The sequence below is a fragment of the Tachysurus vachellii genome, chromosome 3, assembly GCF_030014155.1.
Source record: "Tachysurus vachellii isolate PV-2020 chromosome 3, HZAU_Pvac_v1, whole genome shotgun sequence".
Classification (NCBI taxonomy): domain Eukaryota; kingdom Metazoa; phylum Chordata; class Actinopteri; order Siluriformes; family Bagridae; genus Tachysurus; species Tachysurus vachellii.
Genome location: NC_083462.1, coordinates 5,409,664 through 5,429,663, shown reverse-complemented (window position 1 = coordinate 5,429,663; position 20,000 = coordinate 5,409,664). Strand labels below are relative to the sequence as shown.

The following is a 20,000-nucleotide window of genomic DNA, read 5'->3' as shown; positions in this document are numbered from 1 at the left end:
TCTCTCTATGTCTCTCTCTCATTCTCTCTCACTCATTCTCTCTCTCTCTCTCTCTCTCTCTCATTCTCTCTGTCTCTTTCTCGTTCTCTCTCTCTCTCTGTCTCTCTCACTCATTCTCTCTCTCTCTCTCTCTCTCTCTCTCTCTCTCTCTCTCTCTCTCTCTCTCTCTCTCTCTCTCTCTCTCTCTCCCTCTACAGATTTACACACAGTGGGTCGATGCTAAAAACTACGTAGATGTGACGAGACACTGGTACGCTGAAAACACGGCCTTCCCGCTGAACTTCCTGCTGCCCGGCCGCATGCACTCGAGGCAGATGGAGAGGCTGAGGCTGATCAGAGGCGACGTCGTACTGGAGCCCGAGGAGCAGCTGGAGAAAGAGGTGACAGGATGATGATGATGATGATGATGATTATTACGATTATAACTAGAATTGTAAGGATTGTAATTTTTTTATCCATAATTTATTGAACATACTATTAGTATGAACATACATACAGTATTATAGGTTTTAATAATATAAGTTTTTTTTTCTTCTTCTCATCATCATCAGCTTTACCAGGATGCTCTGGAGTGCATGACTCTCCTCTCACAGAGACTCGGCTCACACAAGTTCTTCTTCGGTGACTCGTAAGTTTGGGTGTGTGTGTGTGAGCGTGTGTGTGTGCGCGTGTGTTCCTTGTTGTGATCAGTGTGTCACTCTTCTCTGCAGCCCGTCCTCACTGGATGCCTACGTGTTCGGTCACCTCGCTCCACTGCTGAAGATTAAACTCCCCAACTGTAAACTCCAGCAGCACCTGAACTCCTTAGAGAACCTGACGCAGTTCTGCTCCAACATCCTGCTGCTGTATTTTCCCTCAGACAGCCGAGGTTCGCGCGGTTAACTTCTCTGCTGTGATATTCTTCACACGGCAGTCTGAGCGGGCAGAAAGTGTTAATATCGTTGCTGTAATATCGTTGCTATAGTAACACCTTACAAAGAGAATTGGGCAGCACACAAACCACTTAAATAAATAGTGTATTGTGAAGAATTTGCTTGGAAGATGTTATGTTGTTATAGGAAATGTAGTAGCTCTGCTTCATCTGACCCGCCTCCTATTGATTACTTTCCTCTAATAAACTACCTCATTGTTTATTCTTACTCACTATTAAAGCTATAAGATAAAGATCCAATTCTTCTTTCATCACTTTATTCACGTAGTTTTTTTTTTTTCCCTCCAGAAGCTCAGAGCAGAAAAGCTGGCGTTCACACCGAAGGCGGCGGCGACTTCGACAACGAGCCGCACAAGCGCCGTAACCAGATCCTGTCCGTGCTGTTTGCCGTGGCGGCCATGTTGGGTTACGCCGTCCTCAGCGGCATCCTCACAATCCAGAGCTCACGGTCGGAGCTGGACGAGCCTCACCGTGACCACAGAGACGAGGAGGAAGAAGAAGAAGAAGAGTGACTTAAAAAAAATACATATATAGAAAACTGTATATTCTGAATGAATCTGGAATCCTGAGCTCAAGTATTAAAGTATTTCTGAGCTTGTTTGTAAATTCCTTACAAAATCTGTTTTAGAATAATAAATGTTTAGCATTTTTCTTGAGCTGTAGCGATGACATCATCACAGCAGATCTTTCTGTCTGATCTCTTGATTGGATTCAGATCTGATCTGAACTCTAACGGTTTTTTTTTTGCTTTTTTTTTGGAGCAAATATCGAACCTATTTTTCAGTTCTCGTTACATGAATTTTTTTCATGATCTGATGAACATTTTTTTAATTTGTTTGTGTCTGATTAAATGTTCTGTATCAAAAGCTATGATTTTTTATTTTTTTTGCCTTCTTCCCAATTAGTGAAAAGGCTTCTTGCTAGTATCCACATTAACCACATTTAGCATGCTATCTAGTTGTAGTTTTATGGCTATTCTCGCTAACTAGCTCACAGAATAAAGCTCCAACAGCTGTTCAGACTTCTTCGCCTGCTTTGTGCTGGATTTAAACTCACTTTTATACAATGATTCTTTTTTAATCTAAAGCTTCTGTGAAGGAATAGTATTTGTTTTGTTTTGAGTTTTTTCTATTCAGTAGATTTCCGAGTTTTTTTTTTCCTCTTCATTTTCTTGCAACTCTTTTGAAGTGGGCGGAGCTATATTTGTTGTTAATGATACCGATGCCACCAAAGAACCAATCAGAATGAAGCATCAACTGAAGCGATGTTTTTCCTGCTCTCACAACGATCTCTTTGTGCACGACTGTGGGCTAAAATGCGTTTAGGTTAGTTCAAATTTTTTTTGTTTGTTTGTTTGTTTTCGGCAGTGATACGATTACGGTTTAGCCGAGTGAAGGCGATCATTTTGATTCACACGTAGTGCATGTAGGTGAACCAGATTTAAATCTTCTAAACATTTGACCGATTATTCTTTAATTCCACTTATGGAGAAAGAGCAGATTAAATCTCAAAACCTTTTAAACGGGAAAGTTTCTCTGATCTTGTACAGCTTCATAAGTTATTATCCTTTATTACAGTGTTACTCATTGCACGGCTCGGGAGCCTCCTGCGGCTCGCCAAGCTTTAATATACGGCTCGCATGGCAGTAAATAATACGATGATATGATCATGTGGTTAAAATTTATTTTTCATTTAAATAACATTAAAAACAATCAGGGAAGCATAGAAAAACTAATTTATATTTATATATATTATTTGACTCGTCACTGACTCACTGCGTTCTGCGCAATAGCCAGTTTTTGGCGGCCTGCCAGAAGCTAGTTTGTGTTTCATGCTAGTTAACAACTTGTGTTTACAGTACACATGTATATATTGTACAATGTATTTAAGCAGATAAGCTATTTAAGACTGAATAACTTGGCATACTTTGCGGTGAAAGTGGCTCTCCTATTGACTTTGTCCTATCAGTGTGGCTCACATGAAAAAAATAGTGAAGACCACTGCTTTATTATAACCCATTAGTGTGATGCGTGTGTGTGTGTGTGTGAGTGTGTGTGTGTGTGTGTTGCTTCTGCAGGTTCAAATTTACTGCTGTGTTATTCAGTCATAAAAATTGTGGTTTTTGAGGTTTTTTGTGATTGTTGCTGCCAGAAATGTAATTTTTTTTTTTAAATAATTCTGAAACTGCTTGAGTCGGTGAAATCTCAAGCACATGATTATTCTGGAGCTCCTACTGACTTTCTATGACAGTTGTGCTCATGTCCCACACACATGAAAGTGAGTGGGATTCGGATGAACCTGTGATGATGACGTCCTGGAGGAAGTGACGGATCAGTACCTTGAAGCAGGCAGAAGAAGTGAAGTAATACAAACTGCAAGGTTACCTGATCTGCCCACCCATTTTCCCTGAGAATATTGCTACTAGAAATAAAGAAACGAAAGCATCACAGTCTTAAACTTTCTCAGCATTTCCTCAGCGCTAGTCAGGAACGTGAGCCCTGACTTAATCACAGGTCTTCAGTATCGTTCAGTTTTTCTAACATTTTGAATTCTGATTGTAATAGACATTGCAGGACGAGAGCAATGCCTTGTGGGTAAAGAATCTAATCTCTAATCTAAAGCCGTTATCTCACCACTTTCACTCGAGCTTTTATTTTATTTATCATTTTTGCCCAAGCTAAGTAACCTACACATGAGCTCACTTCCTTCTCACTTCTAAACACAGTGAAGCTTTCCAGGACATTCTCAAACTGGAGGTCTTGATCCAAAACCCATAACGTTGTCATGATCCATCTGCTGAATACAGAACCGGCAGAGCTGACGTATAAATATTTATTCCTGGTGAGGATGATAAAGACTTATTTTTAATGAACGCAGCTGTTCCTTAGCAGATGAACCGTGCTCATCATTCAGTCATCTACATGACACTGAGAATATTTTACTTGACCCTGGATGCTATTGCAAAGGAACGAAACCTCTACATGCAATGTTTATGAAGATCTTTTGTCAAAACCTCCACAAATGAATTGTAATAAATCTGTCAATATGTTTGTAATCATCAAATCCACATTCAGACTAAATGCTTGAAATGATCCTCAAACTCTTTTTGACTCTTTTCACTTGACCTGGAAAAGTTTTCTGTTAAGAAGAGAACACTGAAAGTGATATCAGTCAAGAAAAACATATAATAACGCTTATTAATTGATGATCTATATATTAATGTTTATTCATCTACATTTATTTGCATTTATCCACAAAGTACATGTGCAGTCGTACAGTACGATAGAGTTTATATTTCGAAATCTTTAAGAGATTTTTCTCATGAACTCGTTCCAGGTTAACAGGTGGTAAATAGATTAAAAGAAGTAAGATGTAGTGCTGTACTTAACACGATGATGTACAGACTAAACATGTCATCATGCCTAACAAAGCATATGAACTCACCAGAAAACCGTCATCTAAACAGAACGTTCTAGAAGCTCATACAAATCTTTTAACCCAATAATGACTACAGGGATATCATTTTTTGAACAACTTATACGGTCTGTAATTAATTTATCGATATGTTTGTAACCATCAGATCCAAATTCAGACTTGATGCTTGAAATGATCCTCATATGCAGCTTTCACACGTATTTTTTCCCCCGATTACTTTCCAGTCTCATGTCATTGTAATGGTTAGGGTGTGAAGGTGCATACATGAGCTCACTGATGATGATGATTGGCTAGTGTTGCTATGATTAACAGCAGAGAGAGAGAGAGAGAGAGAGAGAGAGAGAGAGAGAGAGAGAGAGAGAGAGACTCAAGTTGATTATTTTCCTATAACAAAAGAAAACCAGAAAACTTGAACTCACCATGTACTCTTCAACAAGTTGCCAGTTAATGCATTGTCTTTGATATTCATTTCATTTTTTCATTTGATTCAGTAACTACCACATCTGAATCAATACCTGTCACATTTGATTCAGAACCTGCCACATTTGATTCAGTACCTGCCACATTTGATTCAGTTTCTACCACATTTGATTCAGTACCTACCTCATGTGATTTATTACCTACTTCCTTTGATTCAGTACCTACCTCATCTGATTCAGTACCTACTTCCTTTGATTCAGTATCTACTACATTTGTTTCAGTACCTACCACATTTGATTCAGTACCTGCCACATTTGATTCAGAACCTGCCACATTTGATTCAGTACCTACTTCCTTTGATTCAGTATCTACTACATTTGTTTCAGTACCTACCACATTTGATTCAGTACCTTCCACATTTGATTCAGTACCTACTACATTTGATTCAGTACCTGCCGCATCTGATTCAGTACCTGCCTCATTTAATTCAGCACCTACCACATCTGATTCAGTATCTAACACATCTGAGTCAGTACCATCCACATTTGATTCAGTACCTAATACATTTGATTCAGTACCTGCCGCATCTGATTCAGTACCTGCCTCATTTAATTCAGTACCTAGCACATTTGATTCAGCACCTAGCACATTTGATTCAGTACCTAGCACATCTGATTCAGTACCATCCACATTTGATTCAGTACCTAATACATTTAATTCAGTACCTGCCGCATCTGATTCAGTACCTGCCTCATTTAATTCAATACCTAGCACATTTGATTCAGTATCTAACACATCTGACTCAGTACCTGCCTCATTTAATTCAGTACCTAGCACATTTGATTCAGTATCTAACACATCTGATTCAGTACCTGCCTCATTTAATTTAGTACCTAACACATTTAATTCAGTACCTATCACGTCTGATGTCACAGCTCATGTCAGTGCCACATCTTCACAGGTTTCTGCCTTCTTGTCACTGTGTTGAAAAAGACTCAAGTTTCACAGGCCAGTTTTTTCTCATCAGTGGATCATAAATTATATTCAACAGCAGTGCAAAACTTAGACATTAGTAAGACAAGCGAGATAAGAAATGACCAAGTGCCAAAAAGTGATTTTCTACACATTTAAAAACATTTTTTCTCTTTTTCATGTAGGACAGACAGCCTGAAGGACTTCCTCATCTGTCTCTTCAGTATGTAGACCAATTATCATTCCATCTGGTCTAGACACTTCCTGGGGTGTGTGAGATTTACAGGTTCACATCTCACATACAGTGGCACAGCGGGGTAAAGTTGCTGCCTCACAGCTCCAGGGTCACTGGTTTGATCCTGAGCTCAGCTTATTGGCTGCATGAAGGTTTGTATGTGTGTTGGATTCCTTACACTGTCCAAAAACATGTGGATTATCCTCTGGGTGTGAACTTGTGTGCATGACGCCCTGTACACGCATCTCAGAGTTCCTGGAACAGACTCTGACCAGGATAAAACGCTCACTGAAGAAGCAGGACTGTCTCACACTTTTTATTAGCTGCTGCTGTGGATTAGTGTGCAAGGCTTATTGATGTACAATATCCTCTAACCTAAATGAAATAAAGGAAGGGGATTGGTCATGTGACCAATATGTCTGAGGTAAACATAAGTACTTTTAAATATATAAGTAACACCGTCCAAATCGACAGTTTCCATGACATATTAAACACCTTAATAGGTAATTAGATAGAAAATAGGAGTATTTTTCTTTACATCTTTGTAAAGAAGAAGAAGAAGAAGAAGAAGAAGAAGAAGAAGAAGAAGAATGGCTTATTTTCATGTCATGCCAACTCTCTGTGTGTATGTGTGTGTGTGTGCGTCCATGCATGCTTGTGTGTGTGTACAGTATGTGTACAGTCACTCAAGGGATTATTTTATGGGCTTTAGTTTCAGAATGACAAATAGTATAAAAACATCTCATCTGATTTACACTACTGATGACTTTTTCTCTTTTTTCTAAAAAAACAACAACTGACGAGCAAAAAAAAAAGCTAAGTAAATTACAGTTCAGCATGTGATATTTATGATGCTTTCTTGTCCAGAAAATAATACTATTCTGTCTTATCCTAGTGTGAGCTGGTTCTATCTTGACCGACAGCTAACATGTTCCATCAATAATGCTCTGTGAAACTGTAATACAGAAATGCAAATGCTCTTCTTTTTACATGCTTAAAATACGTTCGAGAAGAAACTAAAAAGCTAACGATTAGCCCAATGCTAACATACTGAAAACATGTAATCGTGCTAGCGCAATTAGCCTTGTAGTATTCTATGTTCATTACAGGTTACAAACAAACTGCACATATTGAAGTATTTGAAGCAAGTTATACAACTAATAACACTTTGTACCTACAGACATACGTTCTTTGGGGATATATAAGAAAGGTAACAGAAAGAAAACACTAGTTTCTCTAACTTTCTGTCCCAAAACAATCTACAAGTTTGAGTTTTTTTGTCTGAAGAGACAAAAAACACAAAACACACAAAATCTCACAAATCCATAATCCATAAAAAGTTGCGATTGTGAGGTCTAATTATATTTCCACATATTGTCTAATGATTGTATTATTGTCAGGTCTAATGATATATGATGAAGCTAGTCATCTAAAAGAAAACCTCAAAAACACAGGTTTGTCACCTAGATGTTTTCTTCTGACACTGCTTTTTATAGCAGGTAGAAATTAAAACACAATGGCATGTGCAATTATGGGAAAATAATCAATAAATCCTGTGAAACAATTACTGTCATTATCCTGAAGTTACTTCTTATAACAGCATGACTCCAAGTTTTCTATCAATTGTTTAGAAAATTTAGCTTAGCTTCACAGAGAAACTACAAACAATAAACTTCTGTTTCTGTGCTGTTATAACATAAAGTTACAGCATTACCTCAGAGCTGACACTGTAGTCTCCTTCCATTGATTTTCAACAAACATTTCCTCACAGATTTCCTCATTTTACACACATAATATTAGTGTGTCCATCTCACGAATAGTAACGTATAAGGACGAGCGCATTAATATAAACCCGTGAGCTCGAGGTGCTGCTACAGTATATACAAAATAATAACCAGCACCTCAGGACCAATCAGAATTGAGAATTCATCAGTGTGTGGTAACATTTATAATCTAAACAATCAAAACATCTACATTCTGAAATTTGAAGGCAGGAAGTTAGCAAGTGAGTGAGCATGTTTACAGAGTTATTAAAGTGATTAGCTAACAGATTCGCCTTCTTCAGATATTCCTTAAAGGTTATTTACGCTGTACAAATATATAAATAGCCATGTGTTTAGGAAATCTTTTTAACACCTTTAGATTCCAGTGTAAATTAAAGATCATATTAGACATTACAGCATGTAACAATACAGTTGTAGTTGTATTTGTCCCCAAATGTTAAGAACAAAGTTGAAATCTTGAGGAAAAAGTGTTGAGTCAAATGTTATAACCTGTTTATTTGCACTCGTAGTAAGAGTAAAACCAGCGGTAAATTGATCGACAACGTTTGTCGTCTCACCGTCTGGACATCATTAATCATCCCCTCAGGCTCAGCTTCTGTTTCTAATTTAGAGGAGAGAAGCGATCGTTTAAATCCAGGACAGCAAATGCTGCCGATGTGACGAATCAGTGCTCCTGTGTCACATGTGGCAAATGTTAAAGCATGTATCTCGGGATGATGTTTTAAAACTAGCAAATCTGCAGTTATTCAGTTTGGTGAGTTTTGTGTGCTGTATATGCTGTTTGAGTTTGAATGTTGTGTTTGCTGCATGGTTTTGACCAGTTGGTAGTTAACATTCATTCTGATTGGTCAGAAGGTGTTGATTAATTTTCTATAACAGCAGCTTTGACTGCAGTGTAGCTGCACATCCCAGAATTAAATAGAGACATAAAGTGGAAACTGAGCAAACTGCATAATCACCGATATGGTAAAGTGTCTCTAAATAAAATCTTGAATATTCGATGCTCTTAAATTCATTTCTGCGTGCACCTTTTTCATTTAAAGCTGCCAAAACAAAATGATTACTTTTTGACATTAGGTTCATTATGTGTGGGTTTTTTTTCTTTCTTTTTTTTATTTTAATCATTTGTTACATCCTGATCCTGGATGTTTTCATCCTGATTGTTACATCCTGATTTGTCATCCTGATTACATCCCGATTCTTCCCAAACCAAGCAGCAGATCTCACAGTGTGTCATTCTGCATAAATGACTGATTCGCGATCACACAAACTGAATCAAGGTTTATATGAAGCTTTATGCGTTAATGACTATTCAAACTCCTCCCACTCCTTCATGTAACACAGGGTGTGTATGTAAGAGAAAGAAAGCCTGTTGAGTTAAAGAATAAAATCTACTCTAGCTACACTTCATATCTCTGAACATGACTGGGGATTGAATTTGCCGTGATTTTGTCCCTTATGGCCTTCCACAACCCTGCTCAGTTCAGCCTGAGTTGTGCTGGTCTTGCTTCCAAACCTCAGAAAGCTGTGAATAAACGAGGATTTGATTTTCAGAGCCCTTTTTCATTCATTAAACGCTTCTGTTTTCCAGCAGGATGGAGGGAGCGACTTTACTTTCGAAAATGACGCTTTTTCTGCACGTGGCGCTGATTTTTCATCCCACAAACTGCTCGGAAATGAAAGGTAGGATCTTCAATACAACACCTTTATACACACTTTACACCCTAAAATAACACCTTTGCATTATTGTCTTAGGATATTAAATCTGCACATTTAAGTCACAGAGTTAACTTGGTGAGCAAATTATTAAAAAAAGAAAAAAGAAAAAAAAAAGAAAAGCTGAAGCATGTAGTGAATTCATACATAATGCATTATATAGAGTGTAGAATTAAATATAAAGTTTATATCCCCTGTCTGGGTTTATTAACTCATCTTATTATATCATTACACATAGTATTGTAATATTATAAAATCTGGATTTATTTATTTTATCTGGAAATATAATGGATTTATTTGTTATTAAGCCTGTTTGGTTTTTGTTTATTGTTCTTGTTCTAGTTTGTTCTTCCTTTTACCCTTTTTCTTTGCTACTTACTGTAATCACTTAACATGTACACTAATTCTCTTCTATTCCCACACTTATTGTATATTATATACTGTATATTGTTTTTTTTTTTATTTTTTTTTATTAATGTCCTTATTATTTATTCTTAGATGATTTCTTTTAGATAATTTAGCTTTAACCGGTGGGGTATGTGTGTGTGTGTGAGTGTGTGTGTATGCATGTGTGTATGTATGTTTGTGTGTGAGTGTGTGTGTCTGTGTGTGTATGTGAGTGTGTGTGTATGTGAGTGTGAGTGTGTGTGTGAGAGTGTGTCTGTGTGTGTTTGTATGTGTGTGTGTGTATGTATGTGTATATGTGTGTGTGTATATGTGTGTGTGTATGTGTGTGTGTATGCGTGTGTGTATGTATGTTTGTGTGTGTGTGTGTATGCGTGTGTGTATGTATGTTTGTGTGTGTGTGTGTGTGTGTGTGTGAGTGTGTGTGTGTGTATGCGTGTGTGTGTATGTATGTTTGTGTGTGAGTGTGTTTGTGTGTGTGTGTGTCTGTGTGTGTTTGTATGTGTGTGTCTGTGTGTGTGAGTGTGTGTGTGTGTATGCGTGTGTGTATGTATGTTTGTGTGTGTGTCTGTGTGTGTGTGTGTCTGTGTGTGTGATATACGCTACACACATATTTTATTTATAAGTTATTTTGTTTTTATTATTCCACAAATTCCTGATACAAGTGTTTATTTTGAGTGTTTGTGAGTCAGATAAATAATCACTTTTCCAATATTACAACACAATACAACAAAATGATGGTGTGTCAGTAAACAAAACACTGTATTACACCACTTTTAAGACAGAAATTCCTAAAGAAGCCTGCTGTGTTTTGCTGCAAACAAAACAAACAAACAAACAAACATTAAATATGACATTTAAGGAAGATGTTTGACCCGTTCTGTAAGACTGATCATCTTAATTAACCTATTAATAAGGTTAACCTCTTAACCTTCATTAGCCTTTATTATAATCTAGCTATAATCTAGAAGAACAGTGTAAATGTTACAGTTTATCTGTACTGGTGCTGGTAACCTCCACGTCTCCGCTGCAGTAATCGATGCGTTGGCGTTGAGCGGTGGCCTTCGGATGGCGGCGGCGGTGGAGGATTTGGTGGGAGGTTTGGAGAAAATGAAGGAAGTGTATGTGACCTCCACGTTCCGTCTCCCGCCTAAACTGGGAGGTATGCTGTTGGGAATCTACGGCAAAGACGACGGCAAGAAATACCTGGAGATCACCGTCATCGGCAAGATCACTAAAGGTAATGGGAGACAACACACACACACACACGCACACACACACACACACACACACCATCCTATTCACTTTTTTTTAATTATATCTACATCAAACTTAATGTCTGTCACTGTCTGTCTGTCCCCCCCCCCTGCATCTGTCTGTCTATACCCTGCCAACATGTCTCTTGATGTCCTTCTGTCCTTCTGTCTTTCTGTCTGCCTGTCTTTTCATTCCTCTCTCTGTTCCCTTGTCTGTCTCTCCATTGTCATTCTTTCTGTCTGAATCACTGTTCCTGTATTTGTCTCTCTTTGTCAACCTGTCTGTCACTGCATATTCCACTTCTGTCTCTCTGCCTGTCTGTCTTTCTATCTGTATATCTGTCTGTTTCTCTCTCTCTGTCCCTCTGTAGTGTTAGTAAGATATTTGCGCTCTGATGGGAAGCTCCACTCGCTGAATCTGCATAACCCCGCCCTCTCTGACGGTCGGAGCCAATCCCTCATCCTGAGAGTGGGCGGACTCAGAAAGAGCCACATCAGCTTTGAGCTCTACATTAACTGTCGTCTGATTGACTCCGCCCACGGGCTGCCCTCATTGGCCAAGCTGCCTCAGAAGGTGGAGTCTGTGGAGGTCCGGAGCGGAGAAAGGAATTTCGCCCGAATGCAGGTGTGAGTCTGAGAAATTGTCTTTAACTGAATCTGAACTTGAGTGAATAGATCAGTTTATACCAAGGTGATGTTGAATTCCGTATTCTGATTGGTCAGAAGGTGTTGATTAGTTTTCTAGTAGCTGCACATCAGGGTTATATTAATGCTGATCTGTTCCGATACGTCGTACTTACACATGGGCCTGTATTACAAAACTCTGTGTTGTGGTGTGTTCTGTAAGGAGATGGTTTTTCTTTCACTTTTATGGAAGGAATCTTTAGTGTTCGGTTCGTAACAGTCAAATGTTTTCACAGAGATTAACACTTTATTCAGAATTTCTTTTATTTGTCTATATTTCTATGAATGTTTCTCTGTGTCTGTCTCTCTCAGTGACTGTCTGTCTCTTTGCCCCATCTCTTTTCCTCTGTCCATCTCTCTTTCTTCTCTTTTGCCTGTTTGTCTTTCTCTGTCCCTCCCTCTCCCTCTCCCTCTGCCTTATCTCTCTCTTTCTCTTTTCTTTTCTTTGTAACTTTAACAGATATGTATGCTTCAGATTTAGTAACATCATTAACATCACCAGCTTTACTGTTGGAATTTTTTATTTTTTTTTTAACGTATATAGATTTTATAGCCAGTGAAGAAATGACTGAGAAATGAGCTTACAGATCAGGAACTCCAGGCACTAGCACGTTTATGTTTCACAGCATCAAATATATCAAGACATGGACAAGTCGAGGTTTCACTGCTGTCATTGAGAATTTTCCTATAGAAGCTCAAGCACAGGTTACAGGACGGAGACGGCTGCTGTGAACTCTGAGCCGCTATTTAATAAACTGTTACGAACGTCCTGCAGCTGTATCTGTCTCGTCATTTCTCAGGTAATACTTCATGCTTTTTTCTTCTTCCCCTTTAAAAGTCCAGCTGATAATCAACAGAGCCGTAAAGACGGTGGGAAACGTTATCCCGCTCGGATGTGAGCGGCGACAGTTAGGACTGAGATAAGAAGTGAATGGACAAAAAACAAGCTTTGTTCTGTTATCTCGCTTCATCTTTGATCTTCCTCTCTGGTTTATCTTCCTCTCTGGTTTCAGATCAGATCAGACAGCACACACATCCCCGTGACCTGTCTAGGAGAATTGAGACCCTTTTTAACAGCTCAAACACCATTGTGACCTTTATACAAGCTAATGATAGTGGATCAGATGTCGGAGAAGAAACATCAGATATCGGAAATCAGATCGTGTATCCAACCGTGAAGAACTGGATATGGAAATATCTATTAAATTATTTATTTATGTGTTTAAAACTGGACACGTCTAAAATATAATGAGACGTGTAAAGATAAAAAGACCTGTCTGTTTTTCTTTCGTTAGGAGTGATTTTATTTTATTTATTTCTATCTCTGTTATATGACCTGTTATTAAATGACACTGGAGACTCCTTCCATCTTGTGAATGTTAAAGAAACGTCTCCTTGCGGCAAACAATTTCTTAAATAACAACACATTTTATTTGTTTATTATATTACCAGTTGTAGGCCTCAGGTCCTTACTGAGTCTGAGTGGTGAGATGAGTTCAATTATGATTTCTACTTCTGAAAATCTGATTTTAGTGAGTGAATGTGTGTCAAATACCTGATTCCTGATTCTGTATATGTTAAAACTCATGTGTGTGTGTGTGTGTGTGTGTGTGTGTAGGGTTCAGTGGAGTCTTTAAAGCTGGCTCTTGGTGGTTCTCTCCCTAAAGCTGGGCTCCTCACTGACTGCTCACTGCAGGGAGACTCAACACAACACAACACAGGTATACACACACTACACAGAACTGGTACACACACACCCACACCCACACACAACACTTGCACAATACAGGTACACACACTACATTACATAGGTGCACACATAACGTTACACAACACTACACAACACCGGAATACACACTACACAACACAGGTACACACACTACACTACATAGGTACACACATAACGTTACACAACACTACACAACACCGGAATACACACTACACAACACAGATAAACACACAACACTGCACAGCACAGGTACACACACTAAACAACACAGGTACAAACAACACTACACAACACAGGTATAGCACAAGGAGTGAATGTGTGTACATTCTGTGTATTTACAGCTGTACTCACTGCTCCGTGCTGATTGATTGAAATGCTGCCCCCTTCTGCTCATGTGCAGTACTACACTTATGAACTTAAACCACATTCATGTTACAAACCTTAATAATGTTTCTTTATTCATTGGACAGATGTGTTTATCTAAAACATCTAATCTAATGTTTGTCTAATGTTTGTCTAAATATCTAATCTAATGTATCTAATGTTTGCAGTGGGCAGTGACATTAACACCTTGCTGGGTGAGTAACATTGTGATAAAAGCCTGCTATTACATCTGTATAACAGCTGTTATTACTTTTGCAATTACAACTGTACTACACTTGCTATTACTCTTGAATTACAACTGTATATCACCTGTTGTTACAGCTGCAATTACAACTGTACTACACGTTATTACACATTATCACACTTGCTATTACACCTGCTATTGCGCCTGTATTATAGCTGTTATCACACTTATTACACTTGCTATTACATCTGTATTACACCTGTTATTACGCCTGTTTCACTGCTATTACACCTGCATTGCACCTGTTATTACACCTGTATTGCACCTGTTATCACACCTGTTACACCGCTATCACACAACACTTGTATTACACCTGCTATTACACTTGTTATTAAAGCTGTATTACAACTGCTATTACATCCATACTGCACCTGTTATTACATCTGATATTATACCTGTTAATGCACTTGAAATTACACGTTACATTGCTATCACACCTGTATTACATCTGTATTACACTTTTTATTATGCATGCTATTACACATGCTATTACATCTGTATTACACATTTATTACAGATGTATTATACCTGTTATTACAGCTGTATTACATCTATATTCCACCTGCTATTACATTTTTATTATACTTCTATTAACTGCTTTAATTGTTGTATTAAACAGGACTGTAGGTCATCATGAAATGAAGCTATGATTTATTCTTTTTCTTCACTTTGTTTCTTCTCTTTTACATCTTTCTCTTGTCTCTCCTCAGGTGATCACACTAAGGCTCTGATTGGTCAGTTGATCATCTTCAATCAGATTATGGGGAATTTGAGAGAAGACATGAGGGAAATGGTGAGCTCAACACACACACACACACACACACACACACACAGGTGAAGTTCAGTGAAATAGAATACTCATGTAATAATTGTGTAACAGTTTTGTGTTGCATTGTTGTTTCATTTCAGACCAAGGAGATGTCTTTAATCAGGAACACCATCCTGGAGTGTCAAGTGTGTGGTGAGTGATGGGAAACTCTAATATCACTTATAAAGCAGAGTCCAATCAAGAAAGGAGAAAAGGATAATTTTAATGTTTAGGGTCTCTCTCTCTCTCTCTCTCTCTCTCTCTCTCTCTCTCTCTCTATGTATATATATATATATCTGTTTCTCTCAGGTTTCAATGAGCCTCAGTCTCGGTGTCAGTCTAAGCCGTGCTATGACGGTGTTGCGTGTGTAGATGTTTTGGAGTCTCCAGGGTATCGGTGTGGCTCGTGTCCTGCAGGAACCACAGGCAACGGCACACACTGCCAGGACATTGATGAGGTTCCTCTAAAACACACACACACACACACACACACACTGCCAGGACATTGATGAGGTTCCTCTAAAACACATACACACACACACACACACACTGCCAGGACGTTGATATGGTTCCTTTAAAACACACGCACACACACACACACACACACACACACACACACACTGCCAAGACAAGATTCTTCTAAAACACACACAAATCACACACATGTTTTATATGCAGTATTATTGTGCATTTCTCTCTCTCTCTCTCTCTCTCTCTCTCTCTCTCTCTCTCTCTCAGTGTGAGGCACAGCCATGTTTCTCTCCTCACATGTGTGTGAACAGTGTGAAGGGGTTCCGCTGTGAGTCGTGTCCACCAGGGTTCTCTGGGCCTGAGTTGAGTGGAGTCGGCATGGATTTCGCCCGGAACCACATACAGGTCTGATCTGTCTGTCTCTCTTTTAACGTGAGAAGAGTCAGACAGTTCAAGTCCATTCATCAAGATCAGGGGTGCGTTAGACATGGGGTGGTAACGAGGATGGGGGGAGGACAGAGGTGGGGTGACCAGAGTCATGAGTCAATAAATACATTTATTATTATTTTTTTATTATAATTTACTTTGATCATGAAGCTTATTACTCTTATTTAAACAATTGCAGCTAGCAGCCTGTAGCAGCCATGTGACCACTCCCCTGATTTTGTTTGTGTGCGTGTGTGTTTTACAGGAGTGTGTGGACATAGACGAGTGTGCGGCACAAACCGGCGCCTGCGTCCCCAACTCCGTCTGCATCAACACAGCGGTGATTAAACACTCACGAAACACTACGTCTGACTGTTTTTAGCTCTGTGACATCATTTTGTCTTTTTAAACATAAGAGCATGTCATTAGAAACTGACTGTTTGGTAACGATAATGCAGATACTCTGTTTGTGTGTGTCTCAGGGTTCGTTTCAGTGCGGTCCGTGTAAGTCGGGTTTCGTGGGGAATCAGACGTCGGGCTGTTTTCTCAGGAGAACGTGCGATCTGCTTGGCTACGATCCGTGTGACGTCAACGCTCACTGTGTGATGGAGCGCAGCAGTGAGGTCTCCTGTGTGGTGAGAACTCGGTGTCATGTGGTCATGGCTCAGTCCAGTACAAAACTCTGGAAACCTTTAATCAGGTTTTGGTTCTTAAAAATGTTATCATTCTATAACACTTTACTGCAAACACTGTAGCAATGACATCCCCAGAGATGAGGATCGAAACTTGGTCTCCTGCAGAAAGTGACATTTCGTTGATGTGGGGTGGAAACCTTGTATGTCCAAATTTGGTCAATTTCATATTTTTTCACATATCGATGCTATTGGTCAGTCCCCACGTGGGTCTGTTATTTTTACAAGTTATTAACCAATCTAAAGTCTTGAAAATAGCTTGAGCACAAATCTCATAACTCCATTGGACACTTCAACTGTCCACCTCTTCCTCACTCCGCGGGAGAGCTTCACGGCATATTTCTCCTCAAGAAGAGTCGCAACGAATCAACACGTCTTCTGAGGTAAATGTCTTTTGTCTCAAAGAAAAAAAATCTTGACCCCAGCTAGTTCTGGTGCTCGTCTGAGGACAGGAATTTAGCGCAAGACAATCCACTGCAACGCGGACTAAACCCTGTGCACTCAGATAAGGTACGGCGTTTTTTTTAATTTCCTGAAAAATAACGGTTTTGGAGATACAAGGATTCCGCCTGACAGCGACGATATGCAGGATTAAAGCAGACAATGGTGATTTATTGAGAAAAGGAAATCCGGCAAAGACAAGGAACACAATACAACACCAAAAAACACTAGAGAGAGAGAGAGAGAGAGAGAGAGAGAGAGAGAGAGATTAATTAGGGGAAGAGGAAAACAGGTGAAGTCTTGGGCGCCCTCTGGTGGTGAAACGGAGAAATGTCCAAGCTGTCCCTGACACAGTGTGGTTTATTATGGATATAATGTGCTGGGGCTTTGTGGGATGTTTAAATGGAAGTTTGGGATTTTTTTTCCCCAACCAAATAGAAATTTTAACATCTATTTCATCTGCAATGTGACCCAGTTTTTATTCAGTGATATCCGAGTGTGGATGGAGTGTAAGGTAAAAATGTGACATGGGGCTAACATTATTATTATCACAATAAAAATTAAAACATTACAATTTATTTAATATTTTCTCCATTTGCATGTTTAATATTGGTCTTTACATTTTGGTGGCAGGTTTAAAAACTGAAAGTCTGAGTAATACTAACTTTAATCAAAATATCGTTTTAGCATTCTTAATATATATTGACTTTTTTTATTATTTCATCTGCTCAGTTTAACAGATTATTTCTCCTCTTTCTGGTAGTTTAATCTTCTACACAAACTCTATTTTACTTCTGCCTCAGTGTAACGTGGGGTTTGCAGGGAACGGGAACATCTGCGGCGTCGACTCTGACCTCGATGGCTATCCAGATGAAGCGCTTCCCTGCATCGATAACGATAAACACTGCAGAGCGGTTCGTCTGTCCGTCCTTCATCTTCAGATTACTGTTGTTTATTCCTTTATTTTAACTCTATTTCTGTGTTTCTGTTTGTTTGTCGCAACCTTCTAGGATAACTGTGGCTCCACTCCGAACTCTGGTCAAGAGGACACGGATGGCGACGGTCTCGGGGATCAGTGTGACGAAGACGCGGACGGAGATGGAATAAAGAACATGGAGGTCATTATGCATTTATCTCAGTGATCATGGCGTAATGAAGCAGAGAAAACCGAGCTTTAATCTTGACTGAAAGTGAGTGTATTTCTGCAGGATAATTGTCGTCTAATGCCCAATAAGGACCAGCAGAACTCAGACACTGACTCGTACGGTGATGCGTGTGATAACTGTCCAAATGTCCCAAATGGAGATCAGCGGGACACGGACAGTAACGGCGTGGGAGACAGCTGTGATAACGACATCGATGGAGACGGTATGAGTCACATGACCAGCTGTTACACCGGAAAATATTAGCACCGTGTTCTAATAGTAGTAGTGTGGTATCCTAGTGGTTAAGGTGTTGGACTACCGATCGGAAGGTTGTGAGTTTGATTCCTACGTCCACCAAGCTGCCACTGCTGGGCCCCTGAGCAAGGCCCTTAACCCTCAGTTGCTCAGTTGTATAAAAATGAGATAAAATGTAAGTCACTCGGGATATAAGGGCGTCTGCTAAATGACAGAAATGTAAATGTAATAGTGCTTACATCAAATAACAAATCAGAAAACTGTATACCTTGAGTGACATATGTCTCAACCAATCAGAGGTAAGAATTCTATTTGCAAACTATACATAACTTTTCTGTCAGAATTGTTGTGTTTTCTGAATTGTCATGTTTTCTGATTTGTTGTCATGTTTTCTGATTTGTTGTGTTTTCTGATTTGTTGTCATGTTTTCTGATCGTTATGTTTTCTGATTTGCTGTCATGTTTTCTGATTTGTTGTGTTTTCTGATTTGTTGTCATGTTTTCTGATTTGTTGTGTTTTCTGATTTGTTGTCATGTTTTCTGATCGTTATGTTTTCTGATTTGTTGTCATGTTTTCTGATTTGCTGTCATGTTTTCTGATTTGTCCTTGTGTTTTCTGATTTGTTGTCATGTTTTCTGATTTGTTGTGTTTTCTGATTTGTTGTCATGTTTTCTGATTTGTTGTCATGTTTTCTGATTTGTTGTGTTTTCTGATTTGTTGTCATGTTTTCTGATTTGTCCTTGTGTTTTCTGATTTGTTCTTTTGTTTCACGCTTCTTGGACACTCCCATGATTTTTTCGCAGGAATCCCCAACATGCTGGATAACTGCCCGAAAATTCCCAACGCCATGCAGACGGACCGCGATGACGACGGAGTGGGAGACGCGTGTGACAGCTGTCCTGAGGTCAACGACCCCACTCAGGTGTCTGCTTACGTCTATAAACTCCAAACACAATTTTAGTCAAGTCAAATAACATTTAGCAGCATTTCATATCCTGTAACAGAAGAACTGAGTGTTTATTGGTTTAAAATGATATGTCTTGTGTAGTTTTGTCTTTATTAGTAAATGGAAAACTCTGTAACATCTCTGTTGGCAGTCGGATGTTGATAATGACTTGGTGGGAGACATCTGTGATACTAACCAGGACACGTGAGTTTCCCACTTAAACTCCAGGCTTATTTTTAGTTTTTGTTAAAGTTCATGACACACCTCAACTCTGCTAACTGTGTGTAGTGACGGCGACGGTCTCCAGGACACGAGGGACAACTGCCCTGAAATCCCCAACAGCTCTCAGGTTGACTCGGATAACGACGGCATTGGAGACGATTGTGACGATGATGACGACAACGATGGAGTTCCAGACGATTCTTATCCCGGGCCTGATAACTGCAGACTCATCCCCAACCCTAACCAGAAAGACTCAGACGGTACACACACAGACACACAAACACACACACACCTCTTACAACACACACATACACAGACACATACATACACACACACACAAAGAAAAAGATAGATAGATAGATAGATAGATAGATAGATAGATAGATAGATAGAGCATGT

General features: G+C 39.2%; 2 protein-coding genes across 2 annotated transcripts in view; both read left to right on the top strand.

Annotated features, from left to right (window-relative positions):
- Window positions 1–1,952, top strand: part of mtx1b (metaxin 1b) — a 12,042-nt gene extending 10,090 nt beyond the window's left edge. The window contains exons 5-8 of the mRNA XM_060865501.1: window positions 198–380; window positions 552–628; window positions 711–868; window positions 1,220–1,952. Of these exons, the coding sequence (XP_060721484.1) occupies window positions 198–380; window positions 552–628; window positions 711–868; window positions 1,220–1,443 (642 nt within the window). The 3' untranslated portion in view covers window positions 1,444–1,952. The remainder of the gene's footprint in view (window positions 1–197; window positions 381–551; window positions 629–710; window positions 869–1,219) is intronic.
- Window positions 1,953–9,187: 7,235 nt separating this feature from the next.
- thbs3b (thrombospondin 3b) overlaps window positions 9,188–20,000 on the top strand; it is a 13,892-nt gene continuing 3,079 nt past the window's right edge. The window contains exons 1-17 of the mRNA XM_060865484.1: window positions 9,188–9,460; window positions 10,932–11,138; window positions 11,526–11,779; window positions 13,457–13,559; window positions 14,119–14,145; window positions 14,906–14,988; window positions 15,105–15,156; window positions 15,313–15,461; window positions 15,742–15,879; window positions 16,166–16,240; window positions 16,383–16,535; window positions 17,837–17,947; window positions 18,044–18,151; window positions 18,242–18,401; window positions 19,237–19,355; window positions 19,531–19,583; window positions 19,668–19,861. Coding sequence (XP_060721467.1) covers window positions 9,373–9,460; window positions 10,932–11,138; window positions 11,526–11,779; window positions 13,457–13,559; window positions 14,119–14,145; window positions 14,906–14,988; window positions 15,105–15,156; window positions 15,313–15,461; window positions 15,742–15,879; window positions 16,166–16,240; window positions 16,383–16,535; window positions 17,837–17,947; window positions 18,044–18,151; window positions 18,242–18,401; window positions 19,237–19,355; window positions 19,531–19,583; window positions 19,668–19,861 — 2,074 coding nt within the window. The 5' untranslated portion in view covers window positions 9,188–9,372. The remainder of the gene's footprint in view (window positions 9,461–10,931; window positions 11,139–11,525; window positions 11,780–13,456; window positions 13,560–14,118; window positions 14,146–14,905; window positions 14,989–15,104; window positions 15,157–15,312; window positions 15,462–15,741; window positions 15,880–16,165; window positions 16,241–16,382; window positions 16,536–17,836; window positions 17,948–18,043; window positions 18,152–18,241; window positions 18,402–19,236; window positions 19,356–19,530; window positions 19,584–19,667; window positions 19,862–20,000) is intronic.